Consider the following 22048-nt stretch of genomic DNA (forward strand, 5'->3'; position numbering starts at 1 on the left):
ATTATACAGGAGGAATAAACATACTCTTTCCACATAGGAGGTTTTCCAATAACCATGCAACCCATCTGCATCAGTAGCTTTGCTAGTGGGTTTTTTAAAAGTTCCCTTTAGAGTTAAAAATGGGCTCTCCTAAATTTTCTCAGTAAATGTGCAATTATTTGTGCAAAATAAAAAGACCATTTCCAGCACATTAGTGAAAAGTAATTGTGAATTCAAGCTTCCCAATCTTTTTTAAAATATATTTTTATTGATTTCAGAGAGAAAGGGAGAGGGAGAGATAGAAATATCAATCATGAGAATCATTGATTGGCTGCCTCCTGCACACCCCCTACTGGGGATGGAGCCCACAACCTGGCCATATGCCCTGACCAGAGATTGAACTGTGACCTCCTGGTTCATAGGTCAATACTCAACCACTGACCCACACTGGCCAGGCAAGCTTCCCACTATTTTAAAAATGAGATATCACCAATGAAGTATCATCATACCTATATATACAGAGTGAAAAACACACATCCAGTGATTCAAAAAACTTTATGTTTTCTGACTAAATAATAATACTTACAAGAACACAAAACCTGGTGATCCTAAATTATTTATGCGAATGATCTGGGCAAGTGACTTTTTTGCTGAACAATTGTTATGAGTACTGAACAAAGTTACATCTATCTATTCATTACTTTCCACAGCCATTGACTAAGCACCTACTCTACACCAGACCCTTCATTAGATGCAATGGGTACTAAGAAAAATCAGATACTTCCTGCTGATAGTCTAGCAGGAATGTAATATATAGCAATGAAATATATAGCAAATATAGCAAAAGGTATATACCAAGCATATAGACAGTAAGAGTAATAAAGTGTAATAAACGGTGATATAATTATGTACAAGGTGTAAAAGACTTGGCACAAAGGGCTCTATTGGTTGAGGAGGGAAAGAGAGATCAGGAAGGGAGACACAGAATTGGTGACCTTCAGCTCAGGCCTAAAAGAACAGTAGGTAGACACCCCCAAATAAGAAAGGAAAGGGCGTTTCAGGCGGAGGAGGCTGTGGAGAGAAGACCTGGGAACTGGAAACAGACAGAGAGCCATTCCTTGAGACTACCTGAAACAAGTGGCAGTATTTGGAAGACTGGTTAAAGAGCTGTTAACTGTGTTTGCGCATTCTGTCCTCCCCTACAGGGGGTAATTACTCCATTACTCCTTAAGGGCAGAGATCATGTCTTACTCTTCAAAATCCTTTGTGTGCCTACCTTGAAACGATAACTTGCCTTTAGCTTTTGTGCAGATATGAAAATTCATAGCCAGAGTAAATGATTTCTCCCTTTAACTCTCTTCCTTATTCTCATGGCTTCAGTTCAGTTCCTCCTTTGTTCCTGCCTCTTTATGCCAGTCACCGCCTTATAGGTGTTTCAGCCTTTTTCTCTTTTATAGTTTCCAAATACCACCAGTTACTTTCTAAAAGATCATTCTGATCCTGTTATTTTTCTGACTTAAAAAATTATCTATGGGAAAATAAAACACAAAACAAACAATAACATTTTTTAAAAATCTTAGCATGGCATACAAAGCCTTATTCAGTAGAGTATCAACCAGCCTTTCCTACCCTCTCCTCCTCCACTCCCCGACCTCAAGCTCTCTAGACTGCTGCCATCTCACTCAATGTATGTTTCATTTCACCTCTTTCTTCAAGCTGTTCACTTTGTTAGGAATGCCCTATCTCCTCTGCCTGGCCTTCAAAACCTGGTCAAGTTCTAAAATAAACTTCTCCTCTATCGCACATTTATCACTCCCTCCTCAGGGCTCTCATGACATAGTTACAAGCCTAATGGGTGTGAATTTTGATATATACACTTAATAAGTAAGAAATAACTTATTTGTTTATTTTCTTTCCATCTACTTGTAATAGTTAGGGTTTAGCTTCAGTTATGTGTAATAAAGACTCAAAATAATAACTTAAATAAGACGTTTATTTCTCACTTATATAAAAATATGGATTTAGCTAGTAAAACAGCTCCACCTTCCCCTGCGTTCCAATCTACTTCCAGCTTCCTGCTTCATCTCATTCTATGGTATAGCCTCATCTTCTTAGTCTAAAATTGGAAGAAATAAGGGCATGTTCTGTCCCCTTTTTAAGGTCATTTCTCTTAAATCACAGACATCACTATCCCTCATATCCCATGACCAGAAAGTAGTCATGTGGCCACACCTACCTTCAATGAAGTTTGGGAGATACCGTGTTTATCTGGAGTAGCCATGTAAAGAAATGAGGGGTTCTATTACTATAGAAGAAAAAGATGGATGCTTCAGGGACACTGATAGCCTCTGTATGACCACATAATTCTGCTTCTGAGACCCCAACTTGCCTGGTTAGGAAAATATTTAATCACCCATTATTGGATGTCCCCTTCCTCCTCCATGACTGTGGTAAGCTCCTTGGGATATGTATGTATTTAATATTTGATGTTAAACACTGCTCTATACATCTTACATGAATTATCTTATTGATAACCCTCACAAAAATTCTATGAGGTAAAAATTATTATTTCCCCATTTTAGAGATGAGGAAACTGAGACAGACAGAGGTAACATCTAAACAAAAGGGAAGCCCATTCTGTCATCAGTCATCTACCCTCTCCCCCCAGGTTATTAGGGAGAGGTCCATGTCCCAGACCTCAAAGCCCCTTCAAGTCCAGTCCTTTGTTGCTTTCTGATATGCTTGGGTGCTGATATCTTTAGCAAGAGTGGGACTCTTTAATCATAAGGGTTACATCCCCTCTGGACTCTGGTTCTCCCTCTTATCAGGTTCTCTGGCAAGATCCACAAAACTAAAATAATCTCCCCTCTGTAGCCTCTTTGAGAATATTTCTTGGCTCTGTTGCCCTTCAAATAATCCCTTTAATTTGTATAACTTGAAGAGCTCATTGACTCAGGCTGTTTCTGCTTTCTGCCATGCCCAAATCCCAGAAGCAAAGATTTACAAAGCCTGGCCTTTTACTTGAAATGGATGGGGGAGGGAAAATACAGAGGGCAAAACAAATCTCAAAAAATTATCTTCTGCACATGCTCCATCATAGCACTCGTCTGGATTCTCAGTTGTGAATATGCACAAGTCCCCAGCTTGACTGAGAGCAGCTAACACAAGGACAGGAATGATATCTTGTCATCTTCCTGTTTACATGTAATAAAGTGTGTAGCAAAGAAGCCCTCAGTAATGGCTTGTGGAATATTGTTGACCAAAGACTTGTATTATGTCTAACTATAAGCAGGGATAAGTTACTAACTTTGCCGAAATAATTTTCACAAGCAATGATAAGTCTGTTTTTATAAAAGTTTTAATCATTTCTCAGAATCCAGAAGCCAAAAGAGGTGTCACCCCCTCCCACTACTTCTGCAGCCATTCCTTCAGCAGTACCCCAAGCCCAGCATGTGGTGGCCCGGCCGAGTGTATCAACCATCCAACAGGTACAAAAGTCTAAGGGAAACACAAGTGCCATAGTCTGTGACAGGCAGGCACTGTGACCATGACCATCTTGTATGGCATGATCATGTTCTCTGTTGCACCTTCATAATGACCTTGGGCAATTCATTTCCATGATCATGATAATCTGTACTTTTAATGTAGGATATCAGTGGGTCCTATTGCTTTGGAAACACACTCTCTAGCTCATGGGCAATTTCATAGAAACCCTTTATAAATTAGTCCCTAATATTCCAGCGTTATTGGCATTAGAGTATTGATTACACACAATGACCCAGGACATTCAGAATTCTACTTTCTATGGGAGCAACCATGAAATGTATTTTTTTAATACATTAAAGACTCTCATCCTTCAAGATGATGGTGATGATGATGATAATGATGATACTTATACATGCTTAGTGTGAAAACATTGGAAAAATAGAGAAGTATACTAAGTAAAAGCTTTAGTTAAGGTTCTACTCCCCTATCCCCACTCCTCAGAGGTACCTTCCTTTAATAGTTTCTAGCAGATGGTTTCATACATTTTCTAGGCATATATATGAAAATATATGTATGCATATACTTCTAAAATATAAAATCATACTATTCTAAATATATTTGTAACATGTTATTGATATATTTATTGACTTAAAACCATTTAAAGATTTAAACAGTTGCTTATCTAAGCCATTGAGTAATGCACAGGGGTCACATTTTAGTTCTAATCCAGTAGTTTTTCAAATTATGATCTGTGGAGGCTCAGAAATTCTATGGAAGCTCTTCAGGGACTCAGGGTTAATTACACATGTGAGGCAGTCACCATGATCTAGAAAGAAAAACAATCAGTTCAGTATAAAATTTGAAGTTTGTAATTCATAGATTTAGAAAATGTCAATCTTTTGGTTTTAGATTAATTTCACACACTAAATTCTGTAAATGTGTTATATCTATCTATCTATCTATCTATATTGATCTATCTATCTGATAATGCTAGTGACAATAAATCTATTGTTCATTCCCTTCTAACAGTGTCAGAGCCCTACTAACTATTTGCAAGGATTGGATGGAAAACCTATCATTGCAGCTCCGGTGTTTACAAAGGTAATCAAAATATTATTTCTTTCTGTCATGACTTTAAATAATACTGTAATACCCAAACAAAGTTGTAGGATCCAATATTTACTGATTTTATCTCAGGACTTTGGTCTGTTATAAGTACAGTATAGGATTTGGGATTTTTAGTATTTGTTACCATGTCATTCAAGTCTCAGATTTCTAATAACAATTTGTGTAATGAAAGATATGTCTTCTCCATTCACCACATTGATCTCTATGGCATCCTATTGCTGTTAAACACAATAGCCACACCTAGGGGTCAGGTGATAAGTTTCTAGCCACTTATATGCCAAAGGTTTCCTTGGAAGGGCTTTCAAAAGAATTGAATTGCACCAAAAGAGTGTCGTTGGCACTCAAGAGATGGAGTAGATGTTCTTAGGAGACTCAACATAAAACCTCACTCTAAGATAAAGAGTCCTATTTTTCTATTGCTTGGTACCAACTATTGTGGTGGCATTAATTCTGAGTCTCATAATCTTTGTATTAGAACTGGAAATTTTACTTAAGCACTTTCATTTACAAATGAAAAAAAAATAAGGGCGGGTCAGAGAGATTAAGCAATTTATCCAAAGTCACAGAATTAGTTAGTGTCAGATTTAGGACTAGAAACATGTTCTTCCAATTCTCACTCAATTGTTTTTTCCCTTAGATAGCATTGACTTTGTTTATATGTTTTATAAGGCAATAGTTCAAAGGTAAAAAATTGAGTGACATTGGATTTTTATTTGGTATTATGAAGACTACATGGATGGAATCTATGCCTGGATTTATAATTTATTGTTTTTATCAATGCTAACTTAGGCCCAAAGAGATTTTGTCCTCTCAGAAGTATGCTTTAGTTTGGAGAAATGGTTCTCAGTCAGGGTTAATTTCACGCCCCGCCCTCCTCCAGTGGACATTTGGCAATGGCTGGAGACATTTTTTAGTTGTCGCATCTGGGACATTGTGTTGCTGGCATCCAGAGATGCTGCTGAACATCCTGCAGTGGATAGAAAGACAGCCTCCACAACAAAGACTTACCCAGACCAAACTGCCAGTAGTCCTGGGACTGAGACATCATGATTTAGAGCAAAATGGCAAAAACTGTGTCTTTTCCAATGAGTACTGACCTTAAAGAAAGAGCTAAATCCACAACTTCCACAGACATCACTTTTAGGGAGATGCCACCATATCAGCTCATCCAAGATGGCTTTCCAAAATCAACCGAAGTTTAGACTGAGACATGCTTATCCACGTCCATATCAGTTGAGTCAACATTCATATGGGAAACAAGATGCCTCTTGATTTTTCAGATTCACTTCTTGTAACCTGCTTTTGATGTTTCAGCATTGCTATTTTCAAAGACGTGACGTGGGAAAGCAACATGCTGTGACTTGGCAAATAGGAGACTTTGATGATGAGTTATAAATGGACGTCTGTGTGTGTATGTGTGTGTGTGTGTGTGTGTGTGTGTGTGTGTGTGTGTGTGTGATATAGCTAATAGAGCTATCTGTAATCGTCTCTTATTTCACAGCTAAGTCACTTAGCCTTAAAACATAGCTTAAGTGCCCCAGAAATCAGGACACGTTGTCACACCCTAGAGACAGTGCTGACTCTTCAAAAGCAACTAAATCACAGAATAATATGTACCTGGTCCCAACTGAAATCTCCTTCTCTTTTCCTTACTACCAAGTGCCCAGCCAGAGAACTGAGAGGTGTCCTTATCTCCTTTTAAATCTTCCTAAGTGCTCTGTCTTCCCTGCATCTGGTGCAGACCCCTGGTACAACATTCAGCACAATAAGGAAACTATTTACTTTTCTGTCCCTCCCAAGCACTTTGAAGCCTATCTCTAATACCTACATAGGAGTCCATAAAGGTAATAATAGGTCCAAAGTCATTTTTAAAAAATATATTTTATTGATTTTTCACAGAGAGTAAGGGAGAGGGACAGAGAGCTAGAGACATCGATGAGAGAGAAACATCGACCAGCTGCCTCATGCACACTCCCCACTGAGGATGTGCCCGAAACCAAGGTACATGCCCTTGACCGGAATCGAACCTGGGACCCTTCAGTCCGCAGGCCGATGCTCTATCCACTGAGCCAAACCGGTTAGGGCCAAAGTCATTTTTATTATTCCAAAAAGTACAGTAGGACTTCAACACTTATTCTTTACATTTCATTTTCATGGACCGGTTAGAGTAACAGGTTTAGCTGCCTTTGTGTGGTGACTCTGATGAACTTCTAATTAGATGCTCTGTTTGGCTGATACATATATGCCTTTGATAAATTAAAATGGGAAAATGAGTAATCATTACTATATGTTGTTCGTTAGATAAATCTCCAAAAACATTAGATCCACGGTGGGAAAACAGCCCTTAATACAAAGACCCAAACTCTGATAAGGCTTTCTCAGCCCTCAGATGTATGCTTTTGCCTCCATAAATGGACCAGGATTGTTCAGACGTAGGGCACAGGGATAGGCTGTGACTCAGATTCCAGAGGGACTTATCAGCGGCAGCGTGCTTACGTTAGTTTCCATCAGTACAGGCAGGATTGAGGTCATAGTCACTGCCAGTGTCATTAGAAAATGTCTGAGTCAGAGGCACTGGCGATGGTAATCACGTGGCATGAGCCCTGATAACTGATCATTTTGCATGTGTTTATTTGGGTTATTCCTGCTCTATGCACTTCATTAGGAACGTCTGGCATTTCAACCCCCATGACTCACTTTCTATACTGCCCAACAAAGCATTTCTTTGCCAATACAGTAATGGCAAGAAGCCAACTTTTTAAAAAGCACCAGAGAGCAGAGTTTCATTTAACTCCTTGTGCCTTCTTTGGTGATAGGGAATTACTGGTTTTATCTTCTTTTTAAAGAAGGTTAAAATGAAAAGGAGGGCTGCCCAACAAAACAGTGGCAGAGTTTGAGAGAAGACAGGGGTTCTCTGTGTTAGTTCATTGCTCTGATTATAGGTGATACCTATGTTTTAAAATATTTTGTGGCGATAGACTATCCTTCATTCTCTCTGCAGTATCAAAAAACACTTTCACTCTATTTATGGGGAGAAACCGTGCTCACACTTCTTGAGTGTGAAGGGGGGTAGACGATCAGATTAGAATCTTACTCCTATCGCTGCTCCCTCTCCAACAGCAGCTGCTTGGCGGACTTTCAAGGCTGCAGCAGCCCTGGCTCCAGCTGCTTCAGCAGTCATTTGGAAAGTGAAGGGGGCAGGGGAAGTGAGAATTTGAAGAAGAGTGCTTCATTATATAATATCAGAGGCAGGAAACCCTGAAATAACTGGACTGGTGACAGGATCCAGATTTCTGAAGATTACACGGGCCCCTCTCCCCAACCTGACATTCCAGAGGCTTTTCTGACTCAGCTGTTACAGGGCACCTCTGACAAGCAAGGGGCAAAAGAGTCTTCAGTCAAACAGTTTGTTATCAGTGAAAACCGCTCCGATCCAATTCCAGCCTAAAGCACTAAAAAGATTCATTTGCAGCATCTTCCAAGGTGCAAAATATCAGCTGGATTAAAAAGGGAAGAAAGTGACAATGTGACCCTTGTAGCTGACATCTTGTAACCCATAAGGAAGACGCCCTTTCTCAAGATGTCCCTGCATTGTATTTATAGGATGGTGTCCCTTCAACTCACGTTGACAGCACATGGCACAGTGCTCGGCACAAAGCAGGCACATAGTAATCTTTCTTCTGTGGCGAATAACTTCCATTTCAGCTAAGAAGGAACCATTGCTTTCATCGCTTTGTGGCATCTGAGTGTCTTTAGGGGGAATAGAGAAAAAAAATCCAATATCAAATGGCCATGGAAGACATGCTTCTCAAGTCTCTGGGTGTAGTCAAGTTACCCTGCAAAGAATGTCTTCCCAGATGATCAGTATGGTGATGACACACAAGACAGACTTGCACTTTGGATACCGTTCACCTCAAGAAGTTAAAGACATTGGTTATAGTGACTTTAGTCCAATCCAGTGGTTCCCAAACTTATTTGGCCTACCACCCCCTTTCCAGAAAAAATATTACTCAGCGCCCCCTGGAAATTAATTTTTTTTAAATTTTAATAGCAATTAAACAGAAAGATATATGTATTAATGTTTCTACCTTTTTCGTAAAATATAGTAAAGAAAGGTGTAAATTAGAAACATTGAAGTTTGAAATTATGAAACTATTTATTGAACTCAGAATTGAAAGGTAATACAAAAAAAGTTGAAACAAATGCACCTGTGGCCATCACCGCCCCCCTGGATCGCTGCAGCGCCCACCAGGGGGCGGTAGCGCCCACTTTGGGAATCACTGGTCCAATCCATAATTCCTAGTTAAGACTAACTTAACCTTTGCTAGGTGGGGAGCGTTTCATTCGCCTTATTCGTCATCAGTGAAATCTAGATGATTATGATCATGTCTGTACACAGTGAACACACTGTGCCATTAGTAACAGCCCAAGACCTACTACTTACTGTGTTGAACATGGCACCATCTGCACTATGTTCAAATGGTGCAACTGTTTCGGACCCTGATGTGCAGTGATGTGTGCCAGTACCTTCCCATGAGACTTTTGTAGAAAACCAGTTTTCAGCAGTAACAGCTATCATTGTCCTTCAAACTAAGACTTCCAGTCATTTTTTCTAAGTGGTTTGTAAGATGACCCTTGGCACTTCCTTTACTGAGTATCGATGACATGTCACACTGGAATGAGCTTCCATCTTATATCACGGACATTTAGTGGGCATGTTCCATACACTGTAGTATCTCAGGTATCTTGGCTGGACTCTGATATAGAACACAGGTCTTGGTTGTCAATGTCTAGTGAATAATAACAATAATGTTGGTCTCAGTTGTAAACAACATATTCTCTCAAGGAAGTCCTTTTGCAAACAGGGCTTTGGTGTAACCTCTGCAGATTGAGAAGTGGCTTATATATCTGAACTGAACTGCAAGCTCTGTCAAAACATGTAGATTGACCTCATTCTGCTTATATCTATTTTTTAAATGTGCCATACTTTATTTATTTAATCTCTTCTGCCATCACCACCTTTTTTGTTGTTGTTTGTTTTTTTAATTTGTTTGCCTCAAGAAGGAATGAAACTCCATTATATATGAATCCCAGGGAGATGTCTGACTGCAATTAAAGTGTTCAATAGGCCCCAACGCTTCTGTTTAAATACAAAATTTGCTCAAATGTCAGGGTGGAGGGCACATTCACCAGCTTGCCAGGAGCACTCAAGAATCGTTGATGTTCCCTGCTTGCTTAGAGCATTCCATTCTTGTCACCAGAGGATGTTGTTTAGGGTAGACAAGGAATAACAAGATTTTTAATCAAATAGTTCCTTATTAATTCAGAAACTACTCTATGCAAATCCCATCCAGAATTATTTCAGCAAACAAATTTGGAAATGCAAAGAACAAAGCACTAACTTTGAACTACATCGCCCCCTGGCTGTCCCAATATTAACTTACACACCCCTATGAGAGAAAAGTTTCCTACTGTAGCTGAAGCCAGGTGGTTATTCTCACCCCTGTATTCCTTAAACAAATGCCATAAATATGATATGGCCATGCACAACATATCATAAATTATTCAGACAAGAGCTGTAAACAATCACAAAATATTTATAAGAGTGAATGACAAAAGCAAAAAAGAAACAAACAAACAAAGACTATCCATCCTGTTCCAGCTGGTTTGGCTCAGTGGATAGAATGTCGGCCGGCCTGCCGACTGAAGGGTCCCGGGTTTGATTCCGGTCAAGGGAACATGCCCAGGTTGAGTGCTCAATCCCCAGTAGGAGGCATGCAGGAGGCAGCCGATCAATGATTCTCTCTCATCATTGATGTTTCTATCTCTCTCTTCCTCTCCCTTCCTCTCTGAAATCAATAAAAATATTTTTTTAAAAAAATAGCTTCCCCTTCTCTGAAGCAAGAGCCAATATTTCCTAGTTGCAGATGAAAAAATTGTAATAATAGAAAGGCTTGCAGCATTTGTTACTAAAAAGAGCTTGTGGAGGAAGTTAATCATAACCTTTCTATGTTTATAATCCTTGGGCCAAAATTAAAAAGAAAAATATGCTCACACACATGCCAAAGAAACATTTCATAATTAAATGAAACACCTACTACATAAGTGAATGTGTGACTTTAAATTCACAAATCTTGTTGAGTGGAAGACTAGATGTGAAAGGAAAATGTGAGTTCCATTCTCCCATAGAGTCTATTATGGAATATACTGATATTTTACAGTTCAAAGTGGTTTTTGTAAACCTTTTTTTATGGAAGAGTGGAAAAACATTTAATGACACCTTCACAAAATTATAAGATATTTACCATGACCTAAGACTACACATATGACTATTATTTCATAGAGATTGCCAGAGTTTATATCCCTGCATAGATGCTGAAGGTAGACTATAAAGAACACATAAAGAAAACAAAATAGCAAAACAAAAGTCAATTTCCAGGACAACAGAATGTAAATAAGGCAAAGCCAGGAAAACAGTTAGTTAATTTGACTGGACCACAGAGATGTTACACCTTGTGGACAGTGATATTCTTCTGTGAAAAAAAAAATACAATACTCTTATGCCGAGTACACCTAGTAAATACTCACTGCAGATTTTTTAAATTGTTATTATTTCTGAAAACTAAACTCCACTTGGGTATTTAAGAACAGAAGTACTTTACCAAAAAATTAGTATTTTTGGAACCTTCAAAATGTTTTGTCTAATATTTAATAAACTTGTCTGGCCTTGCAACAGAGAGGAAAAGAAAGAAGAGAGTGCACCTTCATTCAAACCTTTATTCAAAGATAAACTAAATTGGAGCTGCTGGAGATGTAGAAGATTTGGAGAAAATCCAAATACAGAGGCAATTGCATCTTTTCTAAAAATTCAGCACTGGAACTAGATTTCAAAAAATGTACACTTTTGGGTTCTAATAATGTTCTTCTCATTATAGATGTTACAAAATTTATCAGCCTCGGAGGGTCAGCTGGTCGTCTTTGAATGCAGAGTGAAAGGAGCTCCATCTCCTAAAGTTGAGTGGTACAGAGAAGGGACCTTGATAGAAGATTCCCCAGATTTTAGAATCTTACAGAAAAGTAAGTTGTTGCTTCAAAATTATTTTTCTGATAATTAATTTTTATAGATGTATTGTAGGCATTTATTTTTATAATTTTTCACAACTAATTTAAATATAATAAAAATATTCTAAAAATCACTTGTAATCATTACCCCTCAATCTAAACCCAATTATTAGTATTTTGGCATATAGTCTCCAACATTTTTCCCACGAATATTTTTTTTATAAATCTTTATTGTTGAAAGTATTACATATGTCCCTTCCCCCCGCCCATTGCCCTCTCCAACCTCCCTCTGCCCCAAGCCTTCACCACCCTATTGTCTGTGTCTACCCATGAATATTTTTTAATAAAACTAAATCATATTCTTTTTTATGGTGTCAGATAGGTACTAGACTTATTGGGGTGAGTACTTCGTAGTTATATAAATGTCTAATCACTGAGTTGTACACCTGAAGCTAATGTAATCATACTCTTTTTTGTAAATTAATATTTTTCACTCAACATTTCAGGAACATCTTTCCATGTTAATAAATAGAGGCCTTTCTTACTTTAAAAATATAGATCAATACCATAAATTTCATATTTATTTAATTTTCTATTGTTGAACATTTAGATTCTTCACAAATTTTTACTATTATAAACTGTGCTTCAATGCATGTTAACAGGAAAATCTTTGTGAATATAAAATAAATTAAAGTACTAGAATTACTACTGTAAATTCACATTTTTTTAGACTTTTAATATGTAGGGGTGGGCAAAGTAGCTTAACAGTTGTGAGTGCATGCAACACAGAATTAATAAAGCTATTGTAATAATCATAACCTGCGTGTCTTTTTCCATATGAACAACTGTAAACCTGCTTTTGCCTACCCCTGTATATTGCCAAAATGTCATCCCCAAAGGTTGAAACTAAGGATGATCACATAATTTATCATTCAATCTGGGACACTTTGGGGTGTGAAAGAGGGTACTATTAATAATTACACAGAGATCCCAGGAATAAACCAGGTTTGTCCCAGCTGAATTGGGACACATGTGGTCCTATATTTTACTACAACTTTCATGAACAATGGGGATTAAGTAATTTTTATCTTCACTAATTTTATAGGCCCCAAATGGAAACACTTCTTTTGATCCTCACTTCACTAATTAGATGTGAGGTGGAACTATTTTTCATATTTATTTGGTCTTTGTATTTCATTGTTTTTAAATTACCTGTTCATATCCTTTGCTCATTTTTTATATTAAGTTTTTATTTTTTATTGTAAGAGTTATTTATATATTCAAGTGGTTAATTATTCTTTTCTTGTCACATAAGTGCTTTCACCTTGACCTATTTCAGCATTAAATACATTGAAATTTATTTGCTTTTTTGTTAATTTGTTTCTGTCGATCACAAAATAGTAGTACGTGGATCAGTATGATATATGAATCAAAGTACTATCAAGTTTAACAGCAGTAGCAGCAACAATAATATATTTGAAATACCATTGAAACTGAGAAAAATACTTCAATATTCTATCAGTGTAGAAGATCGTAACAAAGGTCAACAGCTACTCACTGAGTGCCTGCAATTTGATAAACACTAATTGAACACCTGTATGCAGTACCCAGCAGGCACTTTCAAGAATGATAAAGAATTTTAAGGTTAAGGACCAGCTCTCAAGGAACCTGTCACCCATCCTGGGCTCTTAATATTTGAAACCTTAGAGGATTCCTGAATCCCAGCTAGTAACTTTTCCGCCTCACCTACGTAGAACCCAGATGTGTCTCGAGATACAGCAACATCATTTAGTTAGCAGCTTTCTTGCTGCCTTCTGTGACAACCATCTTGTCCCTGTGGAGGTCATTGGTGCTTAGCTCCTTTTACTTAAAATTATAGCTTAACCTTAAAAAAATCACTCATGAGTATGCAAGTGACTATGAAATTCTATAGGAAGCTTCTGATGAAAATATAGCCTCTCAGTGATATAAATGCTAAGTGTCTTTTAATTTATTTTCTTCTAGAACCTCGATCCATGGCAGAGCCAGGTAAAGAACATTTTAACTTTAATTTATTAGTGTGTGATCAGTGGTTTGATATATATAACAAAACATATTGAAATTACACTGGGGTCAAGAAAAAGTGAAAAATAAAGTTTTAGAGAAAAGATCCAAACCAACTCTAGCTATTACTGTAGAAGAATGAAAGAAGGGGGAGCATGTGCAAATTTGGAATATGTACTCAATCCCTAATATGAATGCAGTTAGTTCGTGGTATTGAGGATTTTTTCTTAGGAATATCTTCCCTCTTCCCTTGGCCCCTCCTCGGGACCTCTCAAAACTGGGCAGAGCAATTTCTATAATGCTAGACTAAGTCCAATTTTACAGCCTATATTTCTGAAAACTTATGCATCAAATGTTGAAATTTGAAGAATCAATAAAATGTCTGTGATGGTATTAGATTTGATTGGAAGGATACTAAGATGATATGAAAGTGACAAGTAGGTGAAGCTCTTACCTCCAAAAAATACAAGTCACTCACAATCCAAGCATAAACATCTGGATGTCCTCCTTGTGATCACCGTGAAATATCCCATTGTCTTTTTACCCTCAGGTAAGAATGATGGCTTGGAATTTATAACTCTCCTCAGAAAACTGAATGGGAAGGCATTCCAGAAGTAGATGTTGAACATCCATGTTGCATAGCTCTTCACTTTGGGGATACATAATAAAGACCAGAGGGTCCTTATTCTTACATTCTTCTAGTAGAAGAATGTATTTTTCCCCCCTTGAAAATATTTCAGGCTTTTAATACATTCATCCAAAGCAGGCGTTTTCACTAGGCAGTCTCATATACAAAATACTTTCAGAGTCTCTCTAAAGATGTCCCTGCCCAAAACAAATCCTGCCTTTCCCAGCTCCATGATCTAAAATCCCACAGCCCGAGGTATTCCTTCCACCTTGTATAATGTAAGTACCCTTTGGAGACAGAATGCTTTATCTTATCAGGTAGGTAGAGCGTAGTGTGAATGAATTTATCAGATCATTTTCTGAGAGCAGGTTCTGAAAAAGGGAAGCACGAATGTTTGGAAAGGGGAACATAAAGAAGGAAGCTTAGGCCAAGGGCTCAGAAAAACGACAGAGAGGCACCAAAAGCAAACTTTGGGCAGCAAGTAAAGAAGACCTAACTAAAAGTGGCTTAAGCAATAAGGAAAAATGTATTTTCTCCCTAAGAAGTAGCAGTCTTGAGATTGGTTAATTTAGCATCTCAGAGATCATCAGGGGCCAACCTTTCCCCCCCCCCCCCCATTTTCCATTCTGCCATCTTCAGAGTATCTTCTTAGACACTCATATGCCCAAGACAGTTGCCATAGTTATGGATATTATATGCAGCTGACAATATTCAGAGACAAAAATATGGAATAACACTTTCTTTTGTCCTGTGTAAAGAACAAGAAAATCTCTCCCAGAAATTCCCTAATATCTCATTGACCAGAATTGTGTGTCATATGGCATCACTTATCAAGAATAGAGTTAGCAGGATTGGCTTAGCACGACCAGTCTCCATTCACCAGCTGAGGCTGGGCAAGGCCAACTTGACTTGAAGCACATGAACACTCCAAGGAGGGCGAACAGTTAGGGTTCAGTTAATAAGGAGGGAAGAGAATGTAGTTACTGAGCAGGTGCTCAATACTGTCTGCCCTGGCTTCCTGTCCAGCCTTCCTAGCGGTTGTCCAGCTAATTGAATTCAGTTATCATGAAACACTGAGATGCCAAGTGTCTTCAAATGCAACTATGCTTTTATTAATTTTGTTTTTAATGTCAGGTCTACTGGGTGATAACTGGAGGTTTAGGCTACTGTCTTAGTTATCTCTTCATTAGCTGTCAAGAAATATCTAACTACAATAATTTTAGGCTTTAAGCATATGGTTCTACCTGGGAATCACTTCTGTAGTTATTCAAAAGAGGGCTCATGCTGTGTATTGAAGTAATCCAACAGATTGCCATAGTATTACAAAGGAAAAAATGCATTTATCTTGTTTTTCACCCAGAATTTCAAATATTTAACTAAGCAAAATATTTATTGTCCAGTTTTAAATTGTGGCCTTCCTTTAAAATTACCTAACTGCAAAAGTTCCCCACATAAATAGTGAGAAATCTGGGTTTAAAAAATGTTTTATTAATCCTTTTATTTCATACAAACCTCCTTTTGCCTTAACTCCTAAGTTGTTTTTGTGATTTTTAAAAAAGTTTATTGTTCCTCAGTTCTATTTTTGTCATGTGAACTGGTGACATAAATATAGAAGACAATTTGAGAATCCATAATATATAATATATTATCATAATATTCTCTTGCCAATTGTCTGCATGGAGTTATTTGTTCTATGTGCTTCCATTAGCCTCCTAATCAGTCCATTCAATCCAATAATTGTTTGGACTAATTATTTCCAAACAACTAATGCAGTCAACTTCTTACATTGACTTTTATAGAAAAACCATCTGATAGTGAATTGCATAATTCCATTTTCATAATTACGTCAGTAACCATTCTGTTTTGCTGGCATTTAGAGGAGATTTGTACTCTGGTCATTGCTGAGGTATTTGCAGAAGACTCTGGGTGCTTCACATGTACTGCAAGCAACAAATACGGCACAGTGTCAAGCATCGCACAGCTGGATGTGAGAGGTAAGGGCTCTTTACATGTCAGGACAGTTTAGACCATGACTTGAAATATGAATATGGAGAGTTTATATTATCCTTCTTACTGCTTTTCTTACAAAGCTAACTTGGCTCTCCTCTTAAAAACTGAATTATTGCCCTAGCTGGTTTGGCTCAATGGGTAGAGCATTGGCCTGCAGACTGAAGGGTCCCGGGTTCAATTCCGGCCAAGGGCACATGCCTGGGTTGCAAGCTCAATCCCCAGTGGGGGGCATGCAGGAGGCAGCCAATCAATGATTCTCTCTCATCATTGATGTTTCTCTCTCCCCCCTCTTCTTTCCTCTCTAAAATCAATAAAATATATATTTTTTAAAAAATTGAATTATTGAGGAAAGTGTTCTTGAACAATATCCAATTTTCAATTTCTTATTGCATTTATAACCACCACTACCACCCCCAGTTGTCCTACTGTTATGTATTACACTCCTAAGAAAACATCTCCTTGGTTTTATATAAACTACTAATATCCTTTCCAAAACTGTACTTAGATTTCTAGTTCAGCTTTTCCCCTGTATCCTTGCCATTCTTTAATGCCCCAGATTATGTTCTCTGTTTTGACAACCTTTTCACCATTCGCATAATCATCTGGTTTGGACACATGCCCCAACTCGGAGTTACAATCCGATCTCAGTCTCATTGAGTAAGATAACAGCTGAGGTCCTATTACTGTTGTTTCAGGAAATGAAGACCTCAGAAATAATGGGTCTCTTCACTCAGCCAACTCCATCACCAACCTGGCTGTGATTGAGCAGCAGCCATCCCCACCCAACCCACAGCCTCCTTCTGTGGAACAACCCCCTAAACCCAAACTCGAAGGGGTTCTGGTGAACCACAACGAGCCCCGGTCCAGCTCAAGAATCGGGCTCCGCGTACACTTCAACCTTCCTGAAGATGACAAGGGAAGCGAAGCGTCTCCTGAGGGTGGCCCGGTGACTGCCAACCAGACCAGGCCTGATTCTTTCCTGGAGAGATTCAGTGTGCAGCCAGCAAAACTCCCGGAGCCTTCCTCACCTGTCAAAGAGCCCCCTCCAGTCCTGGCCAAACCCAAACTGTAAGTAAAAACCAGAATGGACAACCAAGTGCCTGAGAGCATCTCTGAGTCTTCCCTTCTTCAGAATTATGGAGCTGAAAGGGGAATTACAAAATGAGAAAATATGCTTTATTTTATTTTTAATATATTTTTATTGATTTCAGAAGGGAAGGGAGGGGGTGGAGAGAAACATCAATGATGAGAGAGAATTGATTGGCTGCCTCCTGCACGCCCCCTACTGGGGATGGAGCCCACAACCCGGTCATGTGCCCTTGACCAGACTCAAACCCGGGACCCTTCAGTCTGCAGGTCAACGCTCTATTCACTGAGCCAAACCAGCTAGGGCAGAAAATACGCTTTAAATGTTTTAAAAATAACACATCCTTACACCAATCTAAGTGTACTATCACTCTCATCCAGCTCTGTCAGAGACATGCTGCAATGTTTGATGTTCATCCATAGTAAAGCAAACACAGAACATGATACTACTGTTATGTTCTGTTTGATCCACACATCAAAATGATAAAAATTATGTTTGTAATTATATAAATCTTTAAATATCAACATTAAAATCTGCAGTATCAGCACTCCCATCATGTGTTTCTCAGTGATGGCCACATGATGTTCATTGCAAGTGGTTCCTTTTGTTTCATTTTATATTCTTCTCACTACCACATAAGGCAGATTGCAGGGCATAAAATGAAATGTTACGTAATATGCCTCTTAGCAAGTCACATCCAGAATTGTCGAAGTTCTGCTGGAATCGGAATCCACTTAAAAGAATAAGAGAGGAAGAGGATATTGTGGGGAGCTATGCAGGAACAGCCAGGCCTGGCACAGAGAAAGCGAACTGGGAGCTGGGATCACATGGTTAGTTCAGCCTCTGTCCGCTTCTCACCCTCTGACTTCTGGAGTGCCTCCTTGTTTCCTCTTTGCGTATCCACTCCACTATTATCTCTTTGAAGATTTATCGATTTATGGCTTGGCCCATCATGGTGTGTCCCATTCTCCATCACGATTTGTGTCAAGTTGCACTGCTAACTAAATCGTTCTCAACAGCTGGGTTCCAAATACCAACTGGTCAAGTGCAGAGGACTTGTGTTTGGAGGGAGGAAGCGTCTAATGGATCACAGAACTGTGGGGCCTGGGTGGGAGTTCTCAGGGAAGGGAGTTGTGGGAACAAGTAACCCATACAGTCTCCTTGAAGACTGCCTCCTATTACCCAGGACTGTTTGGGAGCTATTATGTATGTCAGATAGGATTAGATTTAGTTTCATGTTGCAGAAAACCCAAACTAATAGGGGGTTAAACACATGAGGGTTTATTGTTCTCTTAAATCAAGGAATCAGATAGGCTGCCTGTGGCTCTGTTAAGAACCCAGTCTCCTATCTTTCTGCTCTGCCATCTTTAGCACTGGCTACTTCTCTAGGTCCCCTCATGGTCCAGGTTGGTGGTGTAGTCATCATGTCTGCATTTCAAGCAGCAGGAAGAGCAAATGTGTGGGTCTTGATATCAAACTCTTTTTAAAACGTCTTCTTAGGGGAGCGGCCAGGGAGAGGTCAATGGGATGAAAAGGAGACTTATGTAATACTTTAAACAATAAAGAGAGAGACAGGGAGGGAGGGAGAGGGAGAGAGAGGCCTTCTTAGGTCTTACTCCAATCTTTTGGCCAGAACTTAATCACATGTTATACTAGCCACAAAGGAGGCTGGGAAATGTAGTCTTTAGATGGCACATATTGCCTCCAGGAATAAAAACGAGTACTTTTACAAAGTAGTCAGCCAGCAATATCTGCCACACGAGACTTTCAATGAATATAAAAATTCTTTCTACTAAGTTATGTAGTGACACCCTATAAAAATCCAGTTCTCAGCACTATATAATTCTTTAGTATTTTTTGCCTTTTTAAATTTTTCTCTTAGGTTTTTATTAGAATAGGTACATGTGCATGCTCACATACACACACGCACATCCTTGAATCCACATGAAGCTGTCATTTTTTTTTATTTTGTTTTATTGCTTAAAGTATTACAAAGAGTATTATATATGTCTCCTTTTTTCCCCCTTCTTGACATTGCCCCGGCCCGGCCTGCCCTACCCCCCAGTGTCTTATGTCCATTGGTTATGCTTATATGAATGCATACAAGTCCTTCGGTTGCATTCTTAAACACTATTATTATCAGAACCTAGATCATTCAGATTTTGAAATTTTCAACTTGAAGACCATGCTGTCTAGATCAGTGATTCTTTATCCTGGCTACTCTCTAGAAAGAAATATGGAGCTTTTAAAAAATATCTATTCCTTCCCTCACAATTGAATCAGAATCTCCCTACAGGTTATTTAAATGTATAGCCAGGTTGCAAACTACTGGTCTGGAGTTGGACAACCTGAGTTGCAACCTTTTGTCAACCCACCCTACCCCATCACACACCCCTCCACACCCAGGAAGAAACAATAATTAACAGTTAAAGTGAGTCAAGTGTCAGACAAAAATGGAATGTACTGGGAAAGCCTATACTTTAGGATGAGTGTCTCTTTAGAGCAGAGGTTCTCAGTCCTGGATGCATGCAAGAATCACTTAGGCAAGCATGTCAAACTCGCAGCCAGCGGGCTGCATGCCTCGTTTATTTAAACGAGTTTGACATGCTTGACCTAGAGCCTTGCTACTTATAACATTGGCCTCAACTGGAGACTTGATAAAATGCAGAGTCTGTGGCCCTGAATCAGTCTCAGAGCTACTGAGTCAGAACTCTGGGGGTAAGGCCCAGAAATCTGTGTTTTAACTAGAGCCCCCGGAGAATTCTTGGGCCCACTAAAGCTTAAGAACCACTGACCTGCATTTTAAAAGATAATGATAACTATGCCTGGATCCTTTCCCAGGCCAATTGACCCTCTGGGCCATGGTGCCTACATCAATGAGGTTTGTTTGTCTTTTGAGATCTCTAGGTGATCCTAATGTGCAGCCAGCGATATAACCATTGCTAAAACCACAGCTAAAAGCTGATTACGGAGACAGATTTACTCAGAATCAGTTATCCCCTAATCAGTGATGTGCTGGCCAATGTTTTAGTAATGAGCAGAGGCAGGGAAGCCCTGAGGGTAGCGTTTATAAATTTCCTCCCACCATGGCTGATTTCAAGCTACTAAAGAAAGGTCATTGAACGGGGATCGGGGATGAGTTGTGGACAGAGCCCTCTGGAGCTGGCTCCAGCACACGCTACCCGAAGTTGTTGTTGCCAAAATTGCTTTCAAAAGTACTGGATACATTATCCCAAGTTTGTCTTGTGTTTGTCATTGGCATTGTATCTTGACAGTTCAAAATCCCTGAGAAATTCTTTTGTATTCCGGAAGCATCCTTAAATTCTGAACCTGATTTTCATTCTTACAAATCTTTCAATTGTTACTTGTAGTTCAGAAACTAAAAAATATACCCACCATTTATTGACCACTTATAAATTTGTATTTGGTCATTTATTTATCAATTCTCACAACAAAATCAATATCTATTACTTTTTCCTATTTAATTAGGGGGAAGTCATGGTCAGCAAAGTCTAGAAACTTCCCAAAGCCACACAATAATGAGTGGCAGGGCCAGGACTAGGACCTACGTCTCTTTGTCTGCAGAGCCCATATTCTTGAGCATAATGCTTAAGTGGTGGCAAAAGAAGAGATATTTTCAAGTAACCCAAGAAAGTTGATAAATCTACAGGAAGAAAGCTGGGGTATAAACCTGATTTCAGAAATCCTTACAGCAACAATAAATGAGCAACTGAGCTTATAGCAATTTATGGCAGGCTGTTACTTTGAATTAGACAGGTTACTCAGGATTTTAGAACTGGTTTGCTTTATAATTAATCTTCCCTTCCTTTATTTTTTCATTAATGCTATACCTTAATTATTAAATGTAACTGAATTCCATGTATTATCTGTAAATAACCACTGATTATTTGTGTTACATGTACATATAGTAAGATTTTTGAGCCCTGAATAGCTCATACTATCTGAGGCATATTTATATCTCCTACAGTACCTAGCAAATTAGACACATAGAAGATTCAATAAAAGTCCATTGAATAATGGAATTGACACCTTCTCTTGATGCAATGAATGAGCAAATCCAAACAGCTCTTTTAAATCCCCTCTGGACAAGATAGAGTTTAATAATATGGAGAAAATATACTGTTCAAACAAAAAGAGACATTATTCTCAAATGAATTTTTCTAGACTCTTAGATAATCAAAACAATTTGACACTATATCTCATATATCATTAAGGTTTAAACCCACCTCCATAATCTAATATACTGCATGATAAACATTAACATGCCATTTGAATATTAAAGTAAAAACAACTGCTTCTTAGTTTTCATTTAGTGGGAACTAAGGAAAAAGAAGAATCAATAAATACCAAATAACTTCCTGGCCTCTTTTTATCACCCTTATCTTTCAAGATTACTTCCTTTTCATATACTATTTTTTCTATTTCCATAACCATAATAAAATATGGTCATCAGATTAAATTTTACTCAGACCGCAACACAAACATGTCCTGAAAACATTGTATTTATGCTATAGCAGCCACAGAATGTAACCTGCTGAATATGTGGTCCACTGAAAATGTAAAGATTCTGTATTTTTATGCCATTGATAAAGTCAACACCCGCA

The 22048-nt window shown here is 38.5% G+C and overlaps 1 protein-coding gene across 1 annotated transcript in view; it reads left to right on the forward strand.

Annotated features, from left to right (window-relative positions):
- The window catches only part of MYPN (myopalladin), a 77602-nt gene that overhangs the window by 28625 nt on the left and 26929 nt on the right, over positions 1-22048 (forward strand). Inside the window, exons 5-10 of the mRNA XM_005876785.2 lie at positions 3353-3467; positions 4495-4566; positions 11529-11670; positions 13660-13683; positions 16204-16320; positions 17032-17404. Coding sequence (XP_005876847.1) covers positions 3353-3467; positions 4495-4566; positions 11529-11670; positions 13660-13683; positions 16204-16320; positions 17032-17404 — 843 coding nt within the window. The remainder of the gene's footprint in view (positions 1-3352; positions 3468-4494; positions 4567-11528; positions 11671-13659; positions 13684-16203; positions 16321-17031; positions 17405-22048) is intronic.

This window comes from Myotis brandtii, unplaced genomic scaffold (genome assembly GCF_000412655.1).
Source record: "Myotis brandtii unplaced genomic scaffold, ASM41265v1 scaffold499, whole genome shotgun sequence".
Lineage (NCBI taxonomy): Eukaryota > Metazoa > Chordata > Mammalia > Chiroptera > Vespertilionidae > Myotis > Myotis brandtii.